At 34.4% G+C, this 22,070-nt stretch overlaps 1 protein-coding gene across 1 annotated transcript in view; it reads left to right on the top strand.

Annotated features, from left to right (window-relative positions):
• Window positions 1-22,070, top strand: part of LOC136024940 (ionotropic receptor 25a-like) — a 126,732-nt gene that overhangs the window by 27,081 nt on the left and 77,581 nt on the right. Inside the window, exons 6-7 of the mRNA XM_065700533.1 lie at window positions 8,198-8,340; window positions 17,999-18,171. Coding sequence (XP_065556605.1) covers window positions 8,198-8,340; window positions 17,999-18,171 — 316 coding nt within the window. The remainder of the gene's footprint in view (window positions 1-8,197; window positions 8,341-17,998; window positions 18,172-22,070) is intronic.

The raw sequence follows: 22,070 nt of genomic DNA, 5'->3' as shown, positions 1-22,070 counted from the left end.
GTTTTATCGCAAACGTTTTACCAGTGCCTCCTGGCACATCCAAAAAGAAAATTTCTCCAACGTTGTTATCGACACAATGCATTATCGTATCATAAATGCATTCAATTCAGAATTTCTATCACTGATGAAGTACAATTGTAAAAATTTATGATTCTCGCCTGAGAATGGCACGCTTTCTGTTCTTTCTTTCTCTATCAGCCTCAAGCCTGTTTGCTTGCTGATCTTTTGATTCCTCGGCACGCTTTCTTTTCTGACTTTCTCTATCAGCAGCAAGTTTTTTGGCATAGACTCTTTGAGCATCTTCCTCGGCTGTTGCCATTGTAAGTTCATCAGTCATTTTAAAGTTAAACATTAATAGATTTCTACGTGAACGCATGTCTTAAATATCTTTAATGACGTCACCTTTCATAACAAAAATGACGACAACTAACTTCATGACGTCAGTCAACACACAAACATGACGTCACCTGACAGACACATCCACAGACAACTTATTTTTATATATATAGATAGATAGATAGATGTCCCGGTCGTCATTTGCGTCCCGATGTCCCGGTCTGTAATTTCGTCAGTCGACAAACATGACGTCAGTCGACACACAAACATGACGTCACTCGACACACAGACACACAGACAACTTATTTTTATATATATACTAGCTGTTGGGGTGGCGCTTCGCGCCACCCCAACACCTAGTTGGTGGAGCGCTTCGCGCCCCCCAAGCCCCCCCCGCGCGCGTAAGTCGTTACGCGCCATATTAGTTACGCGCCATTGTAGCTGTGTCCCTGTGTCCCACCTGTGAATAGAGATAGATATAAATATATATTTTAAACTACGTAAAACATGCGAATATACAACATTCTTCGCTGTCCCATTGTCTGTGCATATAAATAGCATTTATATTCCCTGTGTCCCGGTCGTCATTTGTGTCTTGGTGTCCCAGTTTGTATTTTCTCTTTGAGTGTCCCGGTCGTCATTTATATTCCCTGTGTCCCAGTGTCCCGGTCGTCATTTGTGTCCCGAGGTCCCGGTCTGTAATTTCTATTCAAACAATCCCTGTGTCTCAGTCGTCAATTATATATCCCGCCTGTGCCCCCAGCGTCCCCGTTGTAGTTGTGTCCCTGCGTCCCGGTCGCCATTTATATTCCCGGTCGTGATTTGTGTCCGGGTGTCCCAGTCTGTAATTTTTCTTTGAGGTTCCTGGTCGTCATTTATATTCCCTCTGTGTGGGTCGTCATTTGTGTCTCGGTCTGTAATTTATCTTTGAGTGTTTTTTCTTTTTAGTTTTTTTAGTTTTTACATTTTTTCAGTTTTTTCTTCTTCTTTATTTTTCAGCGTCACTATGAAGTACATATCGCCGAACCTTTGTTTTTTAACTTAAATCTGGTAGGCATTGATGACCTTATCCAAGTCAAAATCCCAAACCCAATCATCATCGCTATCATTTTCAGTTTTGATATGTTTTGACTCTCGCTTTCCAGGTGGATTTTCATCTAACTGCGCGGTTTTGCGTTCTTTAGCCGCAAGCCTGTTTTCTTGCTGTTCTTGTGATTCCTCGGCACGCTTTCTTTTCTTACTTTCTCTATCAGCTGCAAGCCTGTTTTCTTGCTGTTCTTGTGATTCCTCGGCACGCTTTCTTTTCTTACTTTCTCTATCAGCAGCAAGTTTTTTGGCATAGACTCTTTGAGCAGCTTCCTCGGCTGTTGCCATTGTAGGTTCTTCAGTCATTTTACAATTAAACATTTTTCCGTGAACGCATGTCTTAAATACCATTAATGACGTCACCGTCATAGCAAAAATGACGACAACTAATTTCATGACGTCAGCCGACACAGAAACATGACGTCACCTGATCCACAGACAGACAGACAGACAACTTATTTTTATATATATAGAAGATATATATATATATATATATATATATATATATATATATATATATATATATATATATATATATATATATATATATATATATATATATATATATATATATATATATATATATATATATATATATATATATATATATATTTAACTACGTAAAACTTGCGAATATACAACATTCTTTTCTTTCCTATTGTCTGTCCATATAAATAGATTGTCAGGTTTACCAACTCTTGAACATGCAACATAATAATTGTCCATGGGAAAACAATCCGTATTCATATCTATACCGCATTTTTCTAACGATTGCCCTTGAGCTTTGTTGATGGTGATTGCTAATCGAACATTCCCTGTGTCCCCGTCGTCATTTATATATCCCCTTGTGCCCCCAGCGTCCCCGTTGTAGTTGTGTCCCTGTGTCCAGGTCGTCATTAATATTCCCTGTGTCCCGGTCGTCATTTGTGTCCCGGTATCCCAGTCTGTAATTTCTCTTTGAGTGTCCCGGTCGTCATTTATATAGATATATAGATACAGTTTCATTTCAGTTTTTTTTCTTTTTTAGTTTTTTCTTTTCTTAGTTTTTTTCTTTTTTAGTTTTTCTTTTTTAAGTTTCTTCTTTTTATTGATTTGTTTTCTTCAATTTGTCAATGTTCATTCTAACATTGACACTTGGAAAAATCTTTACGTGCCAAGCAAGCTAAAGCTCCAACAATTTATAATAAACCTCAAGTTTTGGGTATCTGTTTTAAGGTTTTCGAATTACCTTAATCTTTTGTCAAAATATATTGAAATATTTGTGCAATTCCCAGTTTTTTTTATTTTTTTCTTTTTTCAGTTGTTTAGCTTTTTTTAGTTTTTTTCTTTTTAGTTCTTACCTTTTTATTTTTTTATTTTTTATACATTTTTTCTTTTTAAGTTTTTTCTTTTTTTAATTTTTTTTATTTTTTAGTTTTTTTCTAGTTTTTTCTTTTTAGTTTTTTTTTTAGTTTTTTACCATTTTTCTTTTTTCAGTTTTCGTTTTCTTCTTTATTTTTCAGACGTCATTTGCAAACCCTCAATACAAAAATACATACAACTTATTTTTATATATAGATAAGATATAATCTGGCGTAACAGACATAGTGTAACAGACATAAAAGACAGACAACTTACAGTTTCTTCTTTAGTTTTTTTCTTTTTTAGTTTTTTCTTTTTTTTAGTTTCTTCTTTTTATTGATTTGTTTTCTTCAATTTGTCAATGTTCATTCTAACATTGACACTTGGAAAAATCTTTACGTGCCAAGCATGCTAAAGCTCCAACAATTTATATTAAACCTCAAATTTGGGGTATCTGTTTTAAGGGTTTCGAATTACTTTAATCTATTGTCAAAATATATTGAAATATTTGTGCAATTCCCAGTTTTTTTTGTTTTTTCTTTTTTAGTTTTTTAGCTTTTTTTAGTTTGTTTTTAGTTTTTTATCTTTTTTATTTTTTTACGTTTTTTCTTTTTAGGTTTTTTCTTTTTTTAATTTTTATTTTTTTTTTAGTTTTTCCTTTTTAGTTTTTTTTTTAGTTTTTTACCATTTTTCTTTTTTCGAATTACTTTAATCTATTGTCAAAATATTTCGAAATATTTATGCAATTTCCAGTTTTTATATTCTAGTTTGTTTTCTTTTATATATATAGAAGATATAATCTGGCGTAACGGACAGACAACTTATTTTTATATAGATAGATAAAGGTTATCAAGGGGACATATCGGCAATGCCATAGTAACGGCTGATTGTATTAAGTTGAAACTTCCGGGATTTGATGCGAGGGATGTTCAAATGACCAAAAGGCAATATGTTGTTTCTACTGCTGCTACTGCTATTAGTACTATTACTACTAATGCTTCTACTAGTACTACTAATGCTAAAACTACTACTGTGACTTCTATTAGAACTATAAGTAAAGTTTTGAAGGTGAAATTTTCAGGGAATTTCGAATGTGAAAGGTTTACTAAATCACAACACGCCGTCTGTATGCAAGTTGTCAAAAGGACGCATGATCTATATCTTAGGAACAGTTCGGTGTGAATTTGAAACTTACAGGGCTTGTTGTGGAGAATGTTCAACTAAACAATCCTATTGCTACTGCTCCTACTTGCACTACTTCTACTACTACTGCCTCTATTATTATTGCTGCTACTACTACAACTACTACTACTACTGCTACTAAAGCTAAGGCTACTACTATTAATTCTACTGCTACTGCTATTGCCACTGGTACTGCTACTGCTGCTACTAAAGTTAAGGGTATTAAGGTGAAAACCATTGGAGAATATCGAAACAGTTTTGAACTAAATTTGAATATGCAATGCCCTCACAGGTTGCTAAGAGGACGTATCAGCAATGCTTTAGGAACGGTTGACGGTTTTAAGTTGAAACTTTCAGCCTGTGTTGAAGGGGATGATGAAGAACACTAAAGATGCTATGCGGACACTGCTGCTAATGCTACTACTGTTTCTACAACTATGGATACTACGCAAGCTAACGGTATTAAGGTGAAGCTTTCAAGGAATATTTAGGCGGATCGTGTACTAAATCAAATTGAACTATGAGCATGTAGATGGATGAGAGGGTAACAAAGCAATATCTCAAGAACGGCTTACATTATTGAGTTAGACCTTTCAAGGTAAGCTGTGGTGGAGTTTGAATCAGCCAGAAGGAACTATGAGTACACTATTGATACTACCCCTGTAGTCACTGCAACTAATGATGCAAAGAGTATTAAAGTGAAAATCTTAGGAACGTTAAGGGGTAGTTTCTATTAAAAGAAAAAAAATATATACATGTAGCTCTTGAAAGGGGCATATAAAGAATATCATAGGCATCACCGCTCTATAATAACTAGCAATATCATTGAAATTTTCAAAGCAGCTAATTCAAATGGAAATTAAAAGTTCTAGTGGCCTTTTAAGAGTTAAAAGTAATTTTGAGGTGGGCTACTTACCCCTCCTCCCAAGCCTATTAATTGTCCGAACACATCCAATCAATGTTTTGAGACAGCAGGTTAGCTTAGCATAGGTGAATGATCCGGTAACTATTGCTCCGGTATCGGTCTGGTTTTGTTTAACATAGTTGAACGGTCCTGTAAATATGTCTCTAGGGATATTGGTTTTGTCAAACCCACCACAATTATGCCATTTGCCCATTATGATTTAAAACTAAATGTTGCTTTAAAACTATTTCAAAAGACACTCTGTGTTTTTTTAGTTGCAAATAAGACATCTCAGCTACATCCCAAGAACGACTGAGGGTACTAATTTGAAACTTTCAGGGAAACTGCTACTGCTGCTTCAGATTTTAAGAATCTAACTTAACCAAAAGAGCGTAAGTGTAACCTTGTTGTCAGATAGCACAGATAGAATTTTTGGGAATGATATGAAGTTTTGCTTTTTCAAATCAACTTGATGAGGTATAAAACTAAATCAAGCAGTATTATTTGCATCAAGATTTTCAAAAGAGTGTATGTTGCTAAAATTGCTGGAAAGTTCTCCAACCTATGAATAGCAAACCAAACTATCAATTCTTACAGGAATTAAGTTAAAAAACAAGTTTTTCAACTTAAAGTATGGATCAAAATTAAAACTATAAAATAAAACGAACGGGAATTTTTACGTATATGATGGGGTCTCAATTTTTTAAGAATGACTCCTAATAATAGAGACCATTTAATTAGAACTCATTTAAAAAACTTTTTCCACGGGATAAGTTTTTCAAAAACAAGTAAAGAGCTCCATTAAGCCAAGAATGAGCAAAAATAATGTCAAATCATCTTCCAAGGTCAAAACTACCACAAATCACTGTCAATACATAAATGAAACTCAAAACTAACAGAAATTACAATAAATAGCTAAGTCAAACTCAAAACGAGCAAAACTTAAACATGAGTAGGGTTGATATCCTTTATGACTTCTCAAAACAAGAACACAATTTACGCTTTACTGAAAAAAAAAGAAAAAAAAGGACCGTGGAATGTCAGCTTAATTGACATATAATAAGACTTCTTTCTTAAGGTTTCGATAATTTTTCATTTATGAAAGAAATAAATATGACAACATTTCAAATGTATTTATACAACAAATGGCCGTGTCGCTATTTACAACAAATAGACATGTCAAAAATTTCTATCAGATGTATTTCGGGAAAATATGAGGTGTGGTGGGGGTATTCATCCTCTGATCACTCTGAATCTTAAAGAGGGCGCTAGAACTTCTGATTAAAAATCCAATGAGCTCCCTCCGAAGTTTATACGATCACTTTGTATATATGAGCCTTATATGGCCCCATGGCACAACTTACAACCCTAACCTTGGGGGCTGAAGGGGAGGGGGGCTGGTATCCTTAAAGAAATAATTTTCGGGCCTTCCAAATACTTTGAACAAAATGGTTATCTCAAAACTTTGATTGGATATGTTTGGGGAAATGGTGGGCGTAGGAGGGGTGTTAGTTCCCCTTCAATCACTTTGACCATTTTTTAAGGCACTAGTCCTTTCAATTTCCATTCCAAAAGGAATGAGTCCTTTTTGAAGTTTCTATGGCAACTCCTTCGATGTGAAGTGCCCTGGTAAAAAAAAACAAAAAGCAAAAACAAATAGATAATACATTGTGCCCACATCGCTCTTTACTTTGGCAGCGCTATTGCGCTGCCTATGATAAATAGCTCTTTTAAAAGTACCGAAAAACAACTTTAACGTAAAGAGTGAGGTATTGACGGGGGGTGGGCAACTCCCCTCATCTTGTGAAATTCATATATGAATTTCTGTTCATTTTAAGTTTACAAGTCACTCTTTACTTTCAGTTGAAAAAAAAATTTAAAAATAATTTAATTTCTGATCGTTGTTTAAATAATGCTGAGAAATCCAGCTCCCCTCAATTGAGAGTTCCCTCCAGCCATGAAAGATTCCTCCATGGAAAGATCCTTTCACATATCCCCCCCCCCACCAGAAAAATTCTCCTGAAAACGTCTGAATACTCCCCAATAACCAATATTATATGTAAACAATGGGCAAAGTTCACTGCTCGCAGCCCTTCCCCTGGGGATCGTTAGGGGTTAAGTAATCCCCAAAGACACAGTTATTAAATTTTTCGACTGTGCTGAACAAAATGCCTATCTCAAAGTTTTTATCGGGTGACTTTGGGGGAAAATAAGCGTGGGAGGGGGGCTAGCTGCCCTCTAGTGTCTTTGGTCACTTAAAAAGCGCAATAGAACTTCTGATTTCTGATGAAATGAGCCCTCTTCAAATTGTCTACGGTCATTGGTTTGATATGATCATCCCTGGGGAAAAAAACGCATCTTTGACCTTTCTTCTGGCAAATAATGCAAAATTCCACATTTTTGTAGAGAGGAGTTTAACTTTTACAATAGGGTTTTCTGGTATGATGAATGTGATGGAGTGATTTTCATTAAGATCACTTGATGATTTGGGGATGTTTCACCCCTTTTTAAAAAATAAGGCAAGTTTATCAGACTCGTAACTTTTGATGGGTAGCCTACCATTACATTTTATGAATTTTATATATTTTGAATAAGCATCAAAATTTGATTCTTTTGATGTATCTATTGTTATCAAAATTCTGCTTCTTAGAGTTTCGATTACTACTGAACCGCTCTTTTTGTTTGAAAACTGAAAAGATGTAAAATTGTATTTTCTTTTTCCATGAAAAAGACCATATCAACTAAAAGCGAACTAAATTAATTTAAAAAGCCTTTTCCACAAAATAAGCTTTCAAAGAAAAGTAAAGAGCTCTATTAAACCAAAAATGAGCAGAAATACAGTGAAATAATCTTCCAAGCGAAAAACTATTATATTTCACAACCTATAAATTAATAAAACCGGAAACAAACAGAAATTACAATTAAAAACCGAATAAAACTGAAAACGAGCAGAAATTGATGGGAGTAAGGCTTAAACTTCTCATGCCTTCTCAAGGCCAGTACATAGTTTCCACTTTACTGAAAACAAAATACAAAATAAAAGTTTTTTAGTATTTTTTTAACTTTAATAGACCAAAAATTATTTAGACTTTTGGAATAAAAACAGTATATGTATATTAAACTGACAATCTACATTCGTTTGTGTTTTTTTAGTAAATTGCAAATTACTTTCTGGTCTTGAGAATATATTTACGGAATTTTCCAAATGTATTTACGCGAGTAGATACATCGCAGAAAGGTCCTGCTTATTCCTTTCAGCTTGAAAACCAAACATGCGCATTCATTTTAATATTGGCAGCGAATTAAAGTTACAACCCTAGGTTTCAACCTAATTATTTTTGACTATAGTAAGTCAGTTTCGGATGCTCAAGTCTTTGAATGTTAGAAACTTCATTATCTTCGCGCATCCTTTGTCACTCTGTTCAATTCTACAAGCTGGAGAAAAACTTGGAATGTTTACCCGTCGTTTTTCGTGGATCGTCTTTTCAAAGGTAAGTGGTATAAATTCCTTACAAAATATACTTTAATTCCTTCTTTATTTGCTTTTATGATTCTACGGAAAATAGGGTAGCAAATAAAATTGAGCACATTTTGTACCTTGGAACACTCCCACTTAGGCTACTCACGCACGAACACTGCGTAGATTTTGTAAACGGAAGATCTAACCGTCTTCCAAGCGTGGAAGAACTGATACAATTAATAACAGATTTCCATTTTTAATTGTGAGCTGCAATACTCTTCAACGATGGCTTGCGGAAATACCTTTATAATGTAAGAGAAATACTTTTGCTTCTACTTATTTTGGTAGAAGCTATACTTATTTTCAGCATTTTCTGAAGTTTGAACCAGCAAAAACCCAAAAAATAAATTTATTTACTTTTGGCTGCAGCAGTTCTGAAGGTGGCACGCTGCATGACATAAATTGCACATATATGGCATCGATAACATCATGCTTTGTGCTGGTGGCACAGTGGACAAATCTCTGCTTCGCAATATGGAACCCAGGATTTTATCCCAACTGCTTCCTCATCAACGCCTCGCTCTTTACGCTAAAGTTTGACTCTTTGCCACAATTCTACTTTTTAAAACAGTTAAAAACTTTAGCGTAAAGAGCGTGGGACTGCGGAGGGGACAACCCATTTCATATACGGAGTAATTTCTGTTCGTTTTAAGTTTTAATGTCACTCCTTACTTTCAGTTAAAAAAACTAGTTTTTTTTTTATTTAATTTCTGAACGTTTTTGAATTAATGCATGTTTGATTTTGGCTCTCCGCACATAAATTATTGAAATGAAATTAGTATATTAATTTTTTTTTTGGCTAAATGGCTTTCTCTTAGTTTTGATCAGACGATTTTGAGAAATAAGGGGAGGGGAAGGAGGCCTAGCTGCCCTCCAATTTTTCGGTTACTTAAAAAGGCTACTAGAACTTTTAATATTCAACGAACGTTTTTATTAGTAAAAAATATACGTAACTTAAGAATTAACTTACGTAACAAACTTTTATATTCTTATATTTTTATTATGTGTACGAGGGGGTTTGTACCCTCGTTAATACCTCGCTCTTTACACTAAATCGTAAGTTTTGGCCCAATTCTTTAAGAATGACCCCTGAATCAAAAAGGCCGTAGAATAAATAGTTGAAATCACTAAAAATATTTTAGCATCAAGAGCGAGGTATCTATCTCCTCCTAAATACCTCGCTCTTTATGCTAAAGTATTTTTAGAACCCCTCATATGCGTAATAATCTCTGTTCGTTTTAAATTTCAATGCTATTCCTTACTTTCATTTGAAAAAACGTTTTCATGTTTATTTTTTCATTGTTTTTTTTTTTTATAGTAATGCTAGAAAATCCTGCGCCCTTTTCATTGAATTTTTCTTCCCCCGTGACATATTCCTCAAAGGAAAGATCCTCCCACAAAGCCCTCTCCCATCAACCCCACCCCCCAAACCAAAAAATCCCCATGAAAACGTCTGTACACTTCCCAATAACCATTACTATATGTAAACACTGGTCAAAGTTTGTAACTTGCAGCCCCTCCCTCAGGGATTGTGGGGGATTAAGTCATTCCCAAAGACATAGTTATTATGGTTTTCGACTATGCTGAACAAAATGGCTATCTTAAAATTTTAATCTGTTGACTTTTGAAAAAAATGAGCATGGGAGGGGGCCTATTTGCCCTCCAATTTTTTGATCACTTAAAAAGGGCACTAGAACTTTTCATTTCCGTTAGAATGAGCCCTCTCGCGACATCCTAGGACCACTTGGTCGATAAGATGACCCCTGGGAAAAAAACAAAAAAAAAACAAACAAATAAATAAACACGCACCCGTGATTTGTCTTCTGGCAAAAAATACAAAATTCCACATTTTTTAGATAGGAGCTTGAAATTTTTGCTATAGAGTTCTCTGATATACCGAATGCGATAGTGTGATTTTCGTTAAGATTCTGTGACTTTTAATGGATGTTTCCCCCTTTTTTTCAAAATACGGCAAATTTTCTCAGGCTCGTAACTTTTGATGACAAAGACTAAATTAATTGAAACTTAATATTTAGAATCAGCGTAAAAATTCGAATCTTTTGATGTATCTTTTAGCATCAAAATTCCGTTTTTTAGAGTTTTTTTTTACTATTGAGCCGGGTCCCCCCTTACTACAGTTCCTTACCATGAACTGTTTGAAAAGAAAATAATTCGGTATTTCGGGGCTTCTGACATTATTACTCCTTTGCGGAAGTTAGGCTCAAAATTGAATAAGGATTATATTTTTTCTCTGGGCCCCTTCCACCTCTTAGTTCGTTTATTTTCCCGTTAGTTTTCACCTGTTTTCGCTTTATAGTTGTGTTATCTCTTAGCAGTTCTTTCGTTAGTTGAGTTATGGTTGTGGTATATATGTTTTATACCCAAAACCAAAAAAATCCCCCTGAAAACGTCTGTACACTTTCCAATAACCATTATTATATGTAAACACTGGTTGAAGTTTGTAACTTGCAACCCCTCCCCCAGGGGCTGTGGGGGAGCAAGTCATCCCCAAAAACATAGTTATTATGATTTTCGACTATGCTAAACAAAATGGCTGTCTCAAAATTTTGATCCGTTGACTTTGGGAAAAAATGAGCGTGGGAGGGGGCCTAGATGCCCTCCAATTTTTTTGGTCACTTAAAAAGGGCACTAGAACTTTTCATTTCCGTTAGAATGAGTCCTCTTGCGACATTCTACGACCACTTGGTCGATACGATGACCCCTGGGGAAAAAAAAAACAAAAAAAAAAAAAACAAATAAACACGCACCAGTGATTTGTCTTCGGGCAAAAAATGCAAAATTCCACATTTTTGTAGATAGGAGCTTGAAACTTCTACAGTAGGGTTCTCTGATACGCTGAATCTGATGGTGTCATTTTCGTTAGGATCCTACGACTTTTAGGGGGTGTTTCCCCCTATTTTCCTAAATAAGGCAAATTTTCTCAGGCTCGTAACTTTTGATGGCTAAGACTAAACTTGATGAAACTTATATATTTAAAATCAGCATTAAAATGCGATTCTTTTGATTTAGCTATTGATATCAAAATTCAATTTTTTAGAGTTTTGGTTACTATTGAGCCGGATCGCTCCTTACTACAGTTCGTTACCACGAACTGTTTGATTATTCTTCACTGTCTAGTAAAAAGGATTTATCTCTATTTAAAATATTATTTGTACAAACAGATGATTTTTTTTTATGAACTAAAATAAAGTGCGAATTATTTAGGATTAGGAATTATTTTAAAGACTTTATTGCTTTGCATTTGAATGTTTGTTTAATTCACTTAAACGAATAACAATAAAAATGCAAAGGACACAATGTTCAATGATAAAAGGGTAAGAAGAAGAAGAAAACAATAACAATAATCGTGACACAACTTAACAGAGGGAAGAAAGAAAGATATAATATTACTTATTTTTCTCTTTTTGCCTCCTCATATACAAATAGATAGAATAAGTTAACCTCTTGTAATCACAAAAAAAATATATTTTTACCGTATTTTTTTTTACTAAATATGCATCCCTAAGTTCTAATCATTATCACCAACTGCATTCAATATACATTATAGAAGAACTAGAAATGATTTAATTCTAGGCCAGGTACACAAAAATTTAAACTTCCGCGCGTATTATGAAGACTAAGAGAATACTTCATAATAAGCAACTCTTAAAGAAGGACTAAATACTTAACGTGAATACAATGATTTAAAAAAGAGTAGTATAAAAATGTTTTAGAAGAAAAATAGTATTTTTGAGTTTCCATGACCACCAAACTAATAACTATGTTATTTGATTGCCAAAGACACTGTTTACTTTAATTAGAATCACTATTATTAGCCGTCACATTGTAGGAGGAAGCCTGCCTAGGGAAGTATTGCAACAGCGAAAGATCAAACAGTTCGTGTTAACGAACTGTAGTAAGGACTGACCTGGGTCAATAGTAACCGAAACTCTGAAAAACAGAATTTTGATACCAATATTTACGTCAAAAGAATAGCATTTTAATGCCGATTTTAAATACATACGACTCATCAGGTTTAGTCTTACCCATCAAAAGTTACGAGCCTGAGAAAATGTGCCTTATTTTAGAAAATAGGGGAAAACACCCTCTAAGAATCTTAAAAAAATCACACCCTCAGATTGAACGTATCAAAGAACCCTAATGTAAAAGTTTCAACCTCCTATCTACAAAAACATGGAATTTCGCATTTTTGCCAGAAGACAGATCACGGATGCGTGTTTATTTGTTTGTTTGTTTGTTGTTGTTTTTTTCCCAGGGATGATCGTATCGACTGAGTGGTCCTAGAATGTCGCGAGAGGGCTCATTCTAACGGAAATTAGAAGTTCTAGTGCCCTTTTTAAGCGACCAAAAAGTTGGAGGGCACCTAGGCCCCCTCCTACGCTCATTTTTTCCCAAAAGTCACCGGATAAAAATATAGTCGAAAAAACTAATAACTATGTCATTAGGGACGACTTCCCCCCCCCGCTGTCCCCGTGGGAGGGGCTGCAAGTTACAAACTTTGACCTGTGTTTACATATAGTAATGGTTACTGGGAAGTTGGCCCATTACAAGCATAGCTTCTTGGGCCTATTAATTGATTTACTTTTGTAATAGTTTTCTTTAGTATTAATAAATTGATTGATTGATTGAAGTGTAAAGACGTTTTCAGAGGGATTTTTTTATATAATGAGGGAGATTTGGGGGGGCTACTTGGGAGGATATTTCCATGGAGGAACGTCTCATGGGGGAAGAAAGCATAGCGCGTATGCTTTAGAACCGTGTTTGACCATTGTAATCACTGTAGCTTCCAATATTCTAATCTTGATTTGTAAAATTACAACCTATTCGTACAAACTTTTTTCAACTGAGGAAAAACATCCTGAACCTTAGCTGTTCTACTTTCAACGTCTTCACTGCTTCCATCGTCATTGGTAATAATACTACCAAGGTAAGTCAAGCTGTCCACTTGATCAATCTTTTCGTTAGCATGATCCTTAAGCAGTGGTTTAATTAGAGGTTTCCTGAAATCATTTGGTACGATTTAGATAATTTTTGTTGCCAGAATTGTAAAGACTGGGCCCCACCACTTGCCATTTCACAGGCTTGATTCATTGATTCATTGATTCTTATTGTAAGTAGCAACCTCCGGATGAATTACCTTTGTTTGCTACTTTTTTTCTGGAAAATGGAAGGTTCCCCAGGGAATACAAATGGTGTTAAAGGGTACCAATGACTTGTTCTTCTAACGTAATATTTCTTTCTTCTTCATTCTAATTTCTGATACTTCCCAATTTTTGCTACGACTTGTCTCCTAACATCACAATTATTTGTTCCTCAGTTCATTTTTGACACTTTCTGATGCTGGATTTCTCGCTATCGCTTGTAATTCTCGATGCTGCTCCTCTTCTAATCGTATATTTTCTTGTTCTCGCTGTCACATATATCTTAACTGCATATTTATTTGTTCTTCACTTTTATTTTTAGTTCTTTATACTTCTCGTTATCGCATGTCTAATAACCGCATACTTCTTTGTCCTTGACTTTGGTTTTTGACGACATTTTTATTCTTGCTGTCACTTGATTTCGATCCAGGTATTTCTTTATTCTTCATTATGGTTTTTGAGTCGTTGTAATTGCTACAAACACAAGTATTCTAACTGTATATCACTGCCGCTTATTTTTTGAACCTGTATTCCTTCTAACAAGCTGCTTTTTTGACTCGTTGTAGTTACCGTTGTCGTAAGGAATCTAACCGTATATTTCATTGTCTTGATTATTTGTTTGTCCTTTCAGTATTGAAACTGCAGAAAATGCTTTCTGGAAAAAGACTTTGCTATGTATCTTCTGTAATTTCTCCTGCATCATTGACACTAAAAACAATACAGCCAACATTGAGGCAAATATAATATATGTATGCTTTTGAAATGTATTCATAAATATGATGTCAACCAAGTATTTTTTCTTGTTTAAAAAAATAAGGTCCTTAAAAAATTATCTCAAACTCGTAGCCTAAATAGATTGTTTTTTTATGTCAGAAAATCCCAGGGTGCCAATTTTTCAAAAAAACACGGATCTCTTAAAAAAAAAAAAAAAACATACATAAATACACACACAATTATTGCTCGTTTAAAAAGATAAGACATATATGTCAGTTTTAAGATAAAAAAGAAAAAAAAGAATAAAAAAGAGAAAGAAATAAATAGCTGATTTCAAGGCCAGGTCCCGGCAGTCAGCAGGCTTATATATATTGATTTTCGTTGTCACTTGTCTTCTTACCGGAGATTGCTTACCCCCAGTTTTCGAACCACAGATAGATAATCAATTTTTTTTTTACAATTTAATGTGATTCTCACTGTCGTTTGGTCCACGCCTTTTGCCTTATCTGTTGGGATTCTCACTTTTGCAAGTTTTTTAAGCACATCTATTTTTACTTCATTTTGGATGCGTCTTTTATTATTTTACCTTTTGCTTTAGCTTTTTGGATACGTCTTGTCATATTTGATGGTCTGATGCTGTCGGAAAAACAATTTCCTGTTGTTCTTATGACATTTATTTTCCAACCATTCAAAGTCTGATCATGCCATGTTGTTTTTACTCACTTTAGGCAACTGAACCTTAAAATAGAAGTAGCGCCCTTGTAAAAATTACAACTTTGCAATTCGTTTACTTAGTGCTTCGGTTACTGTTGGCCCAGTCTCTACGTCTTTTGGTGTTGGATGTGGATTTACAACGTTCTGGTTCACACTGCTTCTAGCTGCAGCACCGCCAGGGCCCAGTACGGCTACGCACCAAGGTTGAATATCTTCTATTCTGATTAAATATGTTCTCGTTGTCGCTTGTCTTCTAACCGCCACCTCTTCTTGATGTTATGACGTTATCATAGGTTTAATATGCCACTTCGAGAAAAATTTAAATTCTCCTTTAACGTTGTGAACTATTTTGTTCGTTTTTGTGGTCAGAAATGTCAAGATGTCACTTAAAAAAAAAACAAAAACAAAAACAAAACAAATTATGTGGCCTGTTTTGAGGCTAGGCCCCCCGGCACAGGTATGCGGCAGCCTTGTATATATTGATTCTCGTTGTTGCTTAAAAAAACACTAAAGTTTGACTGTTTTTCCCAATTTTCTAGGAACAGCGACTGATATACAGCGTTCGTTTAATTCGAATAGGAAACTTTTTAAAAAGTGTCAACAACCTAGCGTAGAGAGCAAGGCATTGAGGAGGGGGTAGCCCTTCATATACGGATCAATTTCTGTTTTTCCTGAGTTTTAATGTTGCTCCTTACTTTATGTTAAAAAAAACTTGTATTTTTCAACACATACAATTAATACATACACAGTTATTGCTTGTCTAAAGAGACGAGATATATATCAGTGGGACTGTTATTTACCATAAATTCTGAACATATAAAAGTCTTTTAGTTTGAAATTAGCCATCAAAAGCTATGGGTCAAAGAAAATATGCTCCATTTTTGAAGAAAAGGAGCAAAAGACCCTGAATACGGCAAAAATTTTTAATCAAATTTACACCATCAAATTCAGCATCTTAGAAAACTTCACTGGTGAGTTTTCTAAAATATATCTACACAAATGTGTTTCTGTGCACTTTATCCGAGAAGAAAGATCACATATCCATTTTTATTTGTTTTCTCTTTATTTTTTTACCAGTTGTGGTTTTCTTGAGCCAATAGTCCTTGAAAATCGATAAAAGGATTTTTCGAACACACATATCGATCGTGCCTTTTTAATCAACAAAACAGTTGCGTGCAGTTAGTGGAACTTTCTGAAATTTTAAGACACAAAACCGAGTGGCAAAAAAATTTAAAATTCTGAGACAGCCAACGAATTTAAAACTAATAAAGAATTATATATCGATCTTCCCAGCTTCAGAGGGAGCAATGCCATGTAGTGCATTTATTTCTAAAGAGTCAAGTAGTTCATGCAAAATCAACGGCTACAACAGAAACTTATTTAAATGTACATTTCATTCACCTAAGCTATTTCTCTTGACGATTGATAAAATCACCTTATTGATGTATAATTGCGGATCAGCAATTATCGAAGAAGGGTACTGAGTCATTGGGAAGGAGATGGGTGTTCCTTGTGCCTTGAAAAGTGCTTTTCACTTCGATAATTCGTTCCTTGTGCCTTGAAAAAGTGCTGACGGTCTGGGAAGTTCCCAGACCGTCAGAGCAATATAATCAATTGCTACTTGGTTTTCCATTTGATCAGATCATAGCTTACGTATCACACAATGAGATACATGGGAAAGGTTTCCCTTTCCCATAAGCTCGTTGTGATGCGATAAGCATTTAGCGTTGCGTGAGTTAAAGCGGGGTCTTGAAAATTGGTTTAGCTTGTGGGGCTTTAGATGTGTTGCAGTAATCTCTAAAGGAAAGGACTGTTCGTTACCATTCGTATAAATATTTAGACTGTGATGCGGGCGTTTATGCTCTATTCTTTAATTATGCAAACATTCATATGCTAATAGCTTTTGACGAGCAAATTAGTGACTAATGAATGTTTGTATGCTTATAATCAGCATAAAGAATTAATTCTGCTTATGCGTACACTGTCATCAAAGCGTCTTCATTTTGGGGGGGAGGGGATGGGATAGTGGGATTTCTGAGGAATGCATTGAAATTACAGCTATTTGCCAAAACTTAAATCCTGAAAAAAAATTCTGTTCGATATTCCTAGAAGGGTATACTATACATATATATATATATATATATATATATATATATATATATATATATATATATATATATATATATATATATATATATATATATATATATATATATATATATATATATATATATATATATATATATATATATATAAACAAATTCAATAAAATGAGAACGCTATTGAAAAGGTTTCTAGTCCTTAGCTTCAAACCTGTAAAATCGTATTTTTTTGTAGAATAATGATCACTAATGCGTCTTTGTTTTATGATTTCTATACCCAGGGCATTATCGTACGGTTTTAGAATATTGGGAGATGCCTCATTGAAATAAAAGCTGAAAATTCTAGAGCCATTTTAATTAGAAAAGAGATTTTACCGCAGCCAAGTTACGTTTTCTGTAATTTTGCGGTGCAAAACAATTTGGATATTTGGTGCTATTGGTGAAATTTGGTGACTTTTGGCACCTCAAGCAGTTGATTCGTAAATTCATTCGTAAATGTTTTGAAAAACAATCAGTAAGTAAAACATTTGTGATTGGAGACTGACCGCATTTGCTTGACCCAATAATGCTTACAGTACAAAACTAGTACAGCTTTAGCGTAAAGAGTAGGAGGTGTGCCCTATTTCGTAAACATATAATTTCTGTTCGTTTTCCAATTTCAATTGTTGGAACTAATAATGCTTTCAATTAAGAACTAGTACAGCTTTAATATAAAGAACAAGGGACTGTTTCTGTCTTTTACTGCCTCCTGTTTTTCGGTTTCATTTCAGAATTCGTTTTCTTCTCGAATTTTATCACATTAACAAAGCACTTCTTTTCATGTGTATCTATTTCCAAGGTTATCTTTTTAGATTTTCAGTCATTATTAGTCCGAGTCACTCTTTACTAACAGTTTGTTGAAACTAAGTGTTTGATAATATACTTTTGAATGTTTCAGGTTCGAAACTTGCCAAATTGCAAGGTCGAAAGAGCTCAGTTTTTATACGCTGGAGCTGATTTGATGAAAACATCCCTGACCCGAGACAAACAATTGAGCTCCTCAGAAACGATGAATCCAGTAGATTTCGCTTTCTGGAACCTAGTATCTAGAAGCATTGTTGGCGCATTCCGGTGAGTTTTCTAGCGTGTTAGAAAAATTGTAATTGTATTCAGTAATTAAGGCACAACCTTTTGACCTAGGGCTGCTAAAAAACATATAGACTGAATCATGAAAAAGTAATTTTCTGAAAAATAGTTTCGTAAACTGTGCTCTAAAACGAAAGTATGTTGTTACGTTCAGCTTTTCACTTTGAACAGTAACAGAATAAAAAAAGATAGCTACATGTTGTCGAATCACTTTATTTTTTATTACTATTTAATTTTTTCTTTAGCCAAAATCTGAACAGTCAATTGAGATATTTCTTTAACAAAACGGCGAATATGGATTTGAATTTCATTCTAAACACCCTGTTAGCTTTTCTTCTGTGATTCTTCTTGCCCTTTCAATTTATAAAATATATCTTGCGGGTTAAATGAAGTTGCAGTCTTCTGACTCCAACGTGATAAACTAAGCTAATTCATGAGACAAAATACTAAATACAAAAAACCTACTTCGTATCTAGCATCAATTTGATTTTGAACAAGAATTGTAATTTACCTTCATCTCCTAGAAACTTCTTTATTAGCTTGTCCCTAGGAAAGAGCCAAACCTAGAGACTAAATTATTTCAATCATAGTCAGAACCTAATATACCGAGGGGTTTTTAACCCGGGCGACTGTCAATCAAAGTAGCCCATGATGTGTGGCTTCCATGACTAAATGGTCAGACATATTCATAAGGAAACTTTTCTGATGCCTACGATCAAGGATCATCTAATTTTTTTTCTTTTTTAACATGTTAATTTATTGAACCCTAATTTAAACCTTAATAAAGAAAAATCCTTGCTGTTGAAGTCATAAGCCGAGATCAACGTACTATAATAGTCATAGCAATAAATGAAAGGATAATCTGAACTTTCATAAGGATTTTCGGAAGTGGAAGAAGCTTTGGGACGATAGAATTTTACCTAGAATTTGAGGATTAGTTTTAACGCTGGGAAAATCCTGGCTGCTAAGTTATAGAAGTTGCTCAAATAAAAAACGAGAAGATAAAATGCTGCGTTTAGGAAGATAAAATAATCGGCTTATTATGCTGATTCCAAATATAAATTTCATTGAGTTTGATGGTAAATATCAAAGGTTACGAGCCTGGCAAACTTTGCCTGATCTTCCAAATAGGGGGGAATCACCCCTTGAAGCTAAAAGAATTTCAATGAAAATCCCACCATCAGATTCAGCGTATCAGAGAATCTTGTTTAAGAGGTTTCGACCTCCTATTTGCAAAAATGCGGAGTTTTCTATTTTTTACCGGATATGCGTTTTTTTTCTCACGGGTGATCGTATCGACCAGTGGTCCTAAAATATCAAGAAAGGAGGTCATTTGAATAGGAATTAAAAGTTCAAGCGTCCTTTTCAAGTGACCAAAAGATCGGAGGGCAACTTAGCCCCTTCTCCCGCTTCTTTTTCCCAAAATCATCCGATCAAAATTTTAATATACCCATTTTGTTCACCATAGTCGAAAGACTCAATAAATATACCTTTGGATATAACATGACCCTCCCCCCCCCCCACAAAGCCCCGGTGAAAAGGTCTCTAAGTTATAAAATTTGCCCATTGTTTACTCATAGTATTTTTTGTTGAGAAGCATGCATTCATTTTTGGTTGACGGGGTGGGGACGAATTATCTGCTGTGGGTTTTTTCACGAGGGAATTTTCAGTTGGGAGAGAAGTTTACAGGGGATGAAATTGTATGGGGAAATTCTACACCGGAAGAATTTGCCTGAATTCTTATACAGCATTCTTTTTATATGTCTTGCTTTCTCTTTTCCGTCTCAATGTTACGCGTGGAGGTGTTAAGGGTAATTGTCCTAGGTAAATTTTCACCGGGATTTAATTGTCTAGAGCAGTGGTTCTCAACCTTTTTTTTACCCATGGACCCCTTTTCCCTTCTTTTTATTTTGGTGGACCCCTTCATAGCTATTGGACATAAGAACAGTTTTCTATTCTTCACTAATATAAATTTTAGGGTTTTAATTATCAAAGACATAGTATACGATTAAGCTTTATTTTTAAATGAAAACTAATTTAATACAAATAAAATATTCTACCATAATAATAATAATAAGTATTATTAATATTTTTATTATTACTATTATTGTGACAATAGCTACAATATTACAATGTTTCTTCCATGGGAAAGCAACATAAGCTCACGGAGAGTAGAGCTCCTCAGGCAGTTTAATTCACTCCAACATTATGTAAACTGGATAAAAAAAGGAGTTGAAATTAAGTGTGTAATTAAAAAAAGGAAAAGGCATGTTTATTCAATGAGATCCCTGTGGTTGATTCTTCTCGGCGAGTTTATTTATATTTGGTTCTATTGATGTTAATGATAGTCGAAGATCACCCCTTTTCATAATCTCAAGTCTATTGCGATCTTTTGATAACATTTAAGAAAGACGACTAAATCCCACCTCAACAAGATAAGATGTAGGAAAAGCAATAACGTAGTTTATGCCAGAGCAAAGGGTACTTTGTAGCAACATCATTTGTTTTCCATATATTGTACTTGGTGATTTTTGAATTTTGCATGCATTATTTCATCACTTTGTATTTCGTTGAGGGGCTCTTGCAAAGATATGTCTATTTCGGCAACATTAAGTTCGAAAGGAATTGAAACCCAAATCGGTATATCCATCCCGAGTAGGTCGCCAACCCGAGTTTGCATATCTTCATTTATATTTTCCAAATATTCACCATATAATGCAAGATCTTCATCTTGCAAATCACTGTTAATACAGGCCAAACAAGGAAACTGTTCAAATGCACGACGCCTGATATTATTCTTATACAGCTGTAGTTTCCTTAGAAAAGCAACAATAGCACTTTTACTAGATATCAGATCAGAATTGTTTTCTTGGAGCTGTTTATTAAGTGAATTAAATTTTTCAAATATATTTGATAAGTAAAACACATCACATTTATTTGAAAGCAGTTTTGCTCCAAGTTGTGTGTCAGCAAAAAAGGAAACAATAGAATCCCAAAGTGCAATGAAACGCTTAAGACAATTCCCCTTTGATAGCCATCTCACCTCTGTATGTAATTAAATAAAAAAAACAAGTTTTTTTTAACTGAAAGTAAGGAGCGACATTAAAACTTAAAACGAAAAGAAATTACTTCGTATATGAAAATGGCTGCTTCATTATCAACGACCCGCTCTTTACGCTAAAGTTTGACTCTTTCTCTCAACTCTTCTTTTTAAAACAGTAAAAAACTTTAGCGTAAAGAGCGGGGCGTTGATGAGGAAGAGGCCCCTTCCATATACGAAGTAATTTCTGTTCGTTTTAAGTTTTAATGTCACTCCTTACTTTCAGTTAAAAAAAACATGTTTTTTTTATTTAATTTCTGAACATTTTAGAATCAATGTATATTTTGATTTTGGCTCTCCGCAGAGGAAAAATTAAAACGAAATTTTCATATTTTTTTTTTTTTTTGGCTAAATGGCTTTCTCATAATTTTGATCCAATGATTTTGAGAAAAAAAGAACGGGGGAGGAAGCCTAGTTGCCCTCCGATTTTTTGGTTAATTAAAAAGGCAACTAGAACTTTTACATTTACGAATCTTTTTATTAGTAAAAGATATACGCAACTTATAAATTAGCTTACGTAAAGAACTTTTGTATTCTCATGTTTTCATTACATATATGAGGGGGTTTGCCCCCTCGTCAGTACCTCGCTCTTTACACTAAAGCTTAAATTTTGTCCCAATTCATTAAGAATGACCCCTGAATCACAAAAGCCGTAGAATAAATAATTGAAATTACAAAAAAATACTTTAGCGTAAAGAGCGAGGTATTAGGAGGAGGTGAGCCCCTCATATGGGTAATAATTTCTGTTCAAAATGTTCTGCCCGGGTCAAAATTTGTAACTTGT

This window comes from Artemia franciscana, chromosome 3 (assembly GCF_032884065.1).
Source record: "Artemia franciscana chromosome 3, ASM3288406v1, whole genome shotgun sequence".
Classification (NCBI taxonomy): Eukaryota; Metazoa; Arthropoda; class Branchiopoda; order Anostraca; family Artemiidae; genus Artemia; species Artemia franciscana.
This window is presented reverse-complemented; position numbering and strand designations above follow the sequence as displayed.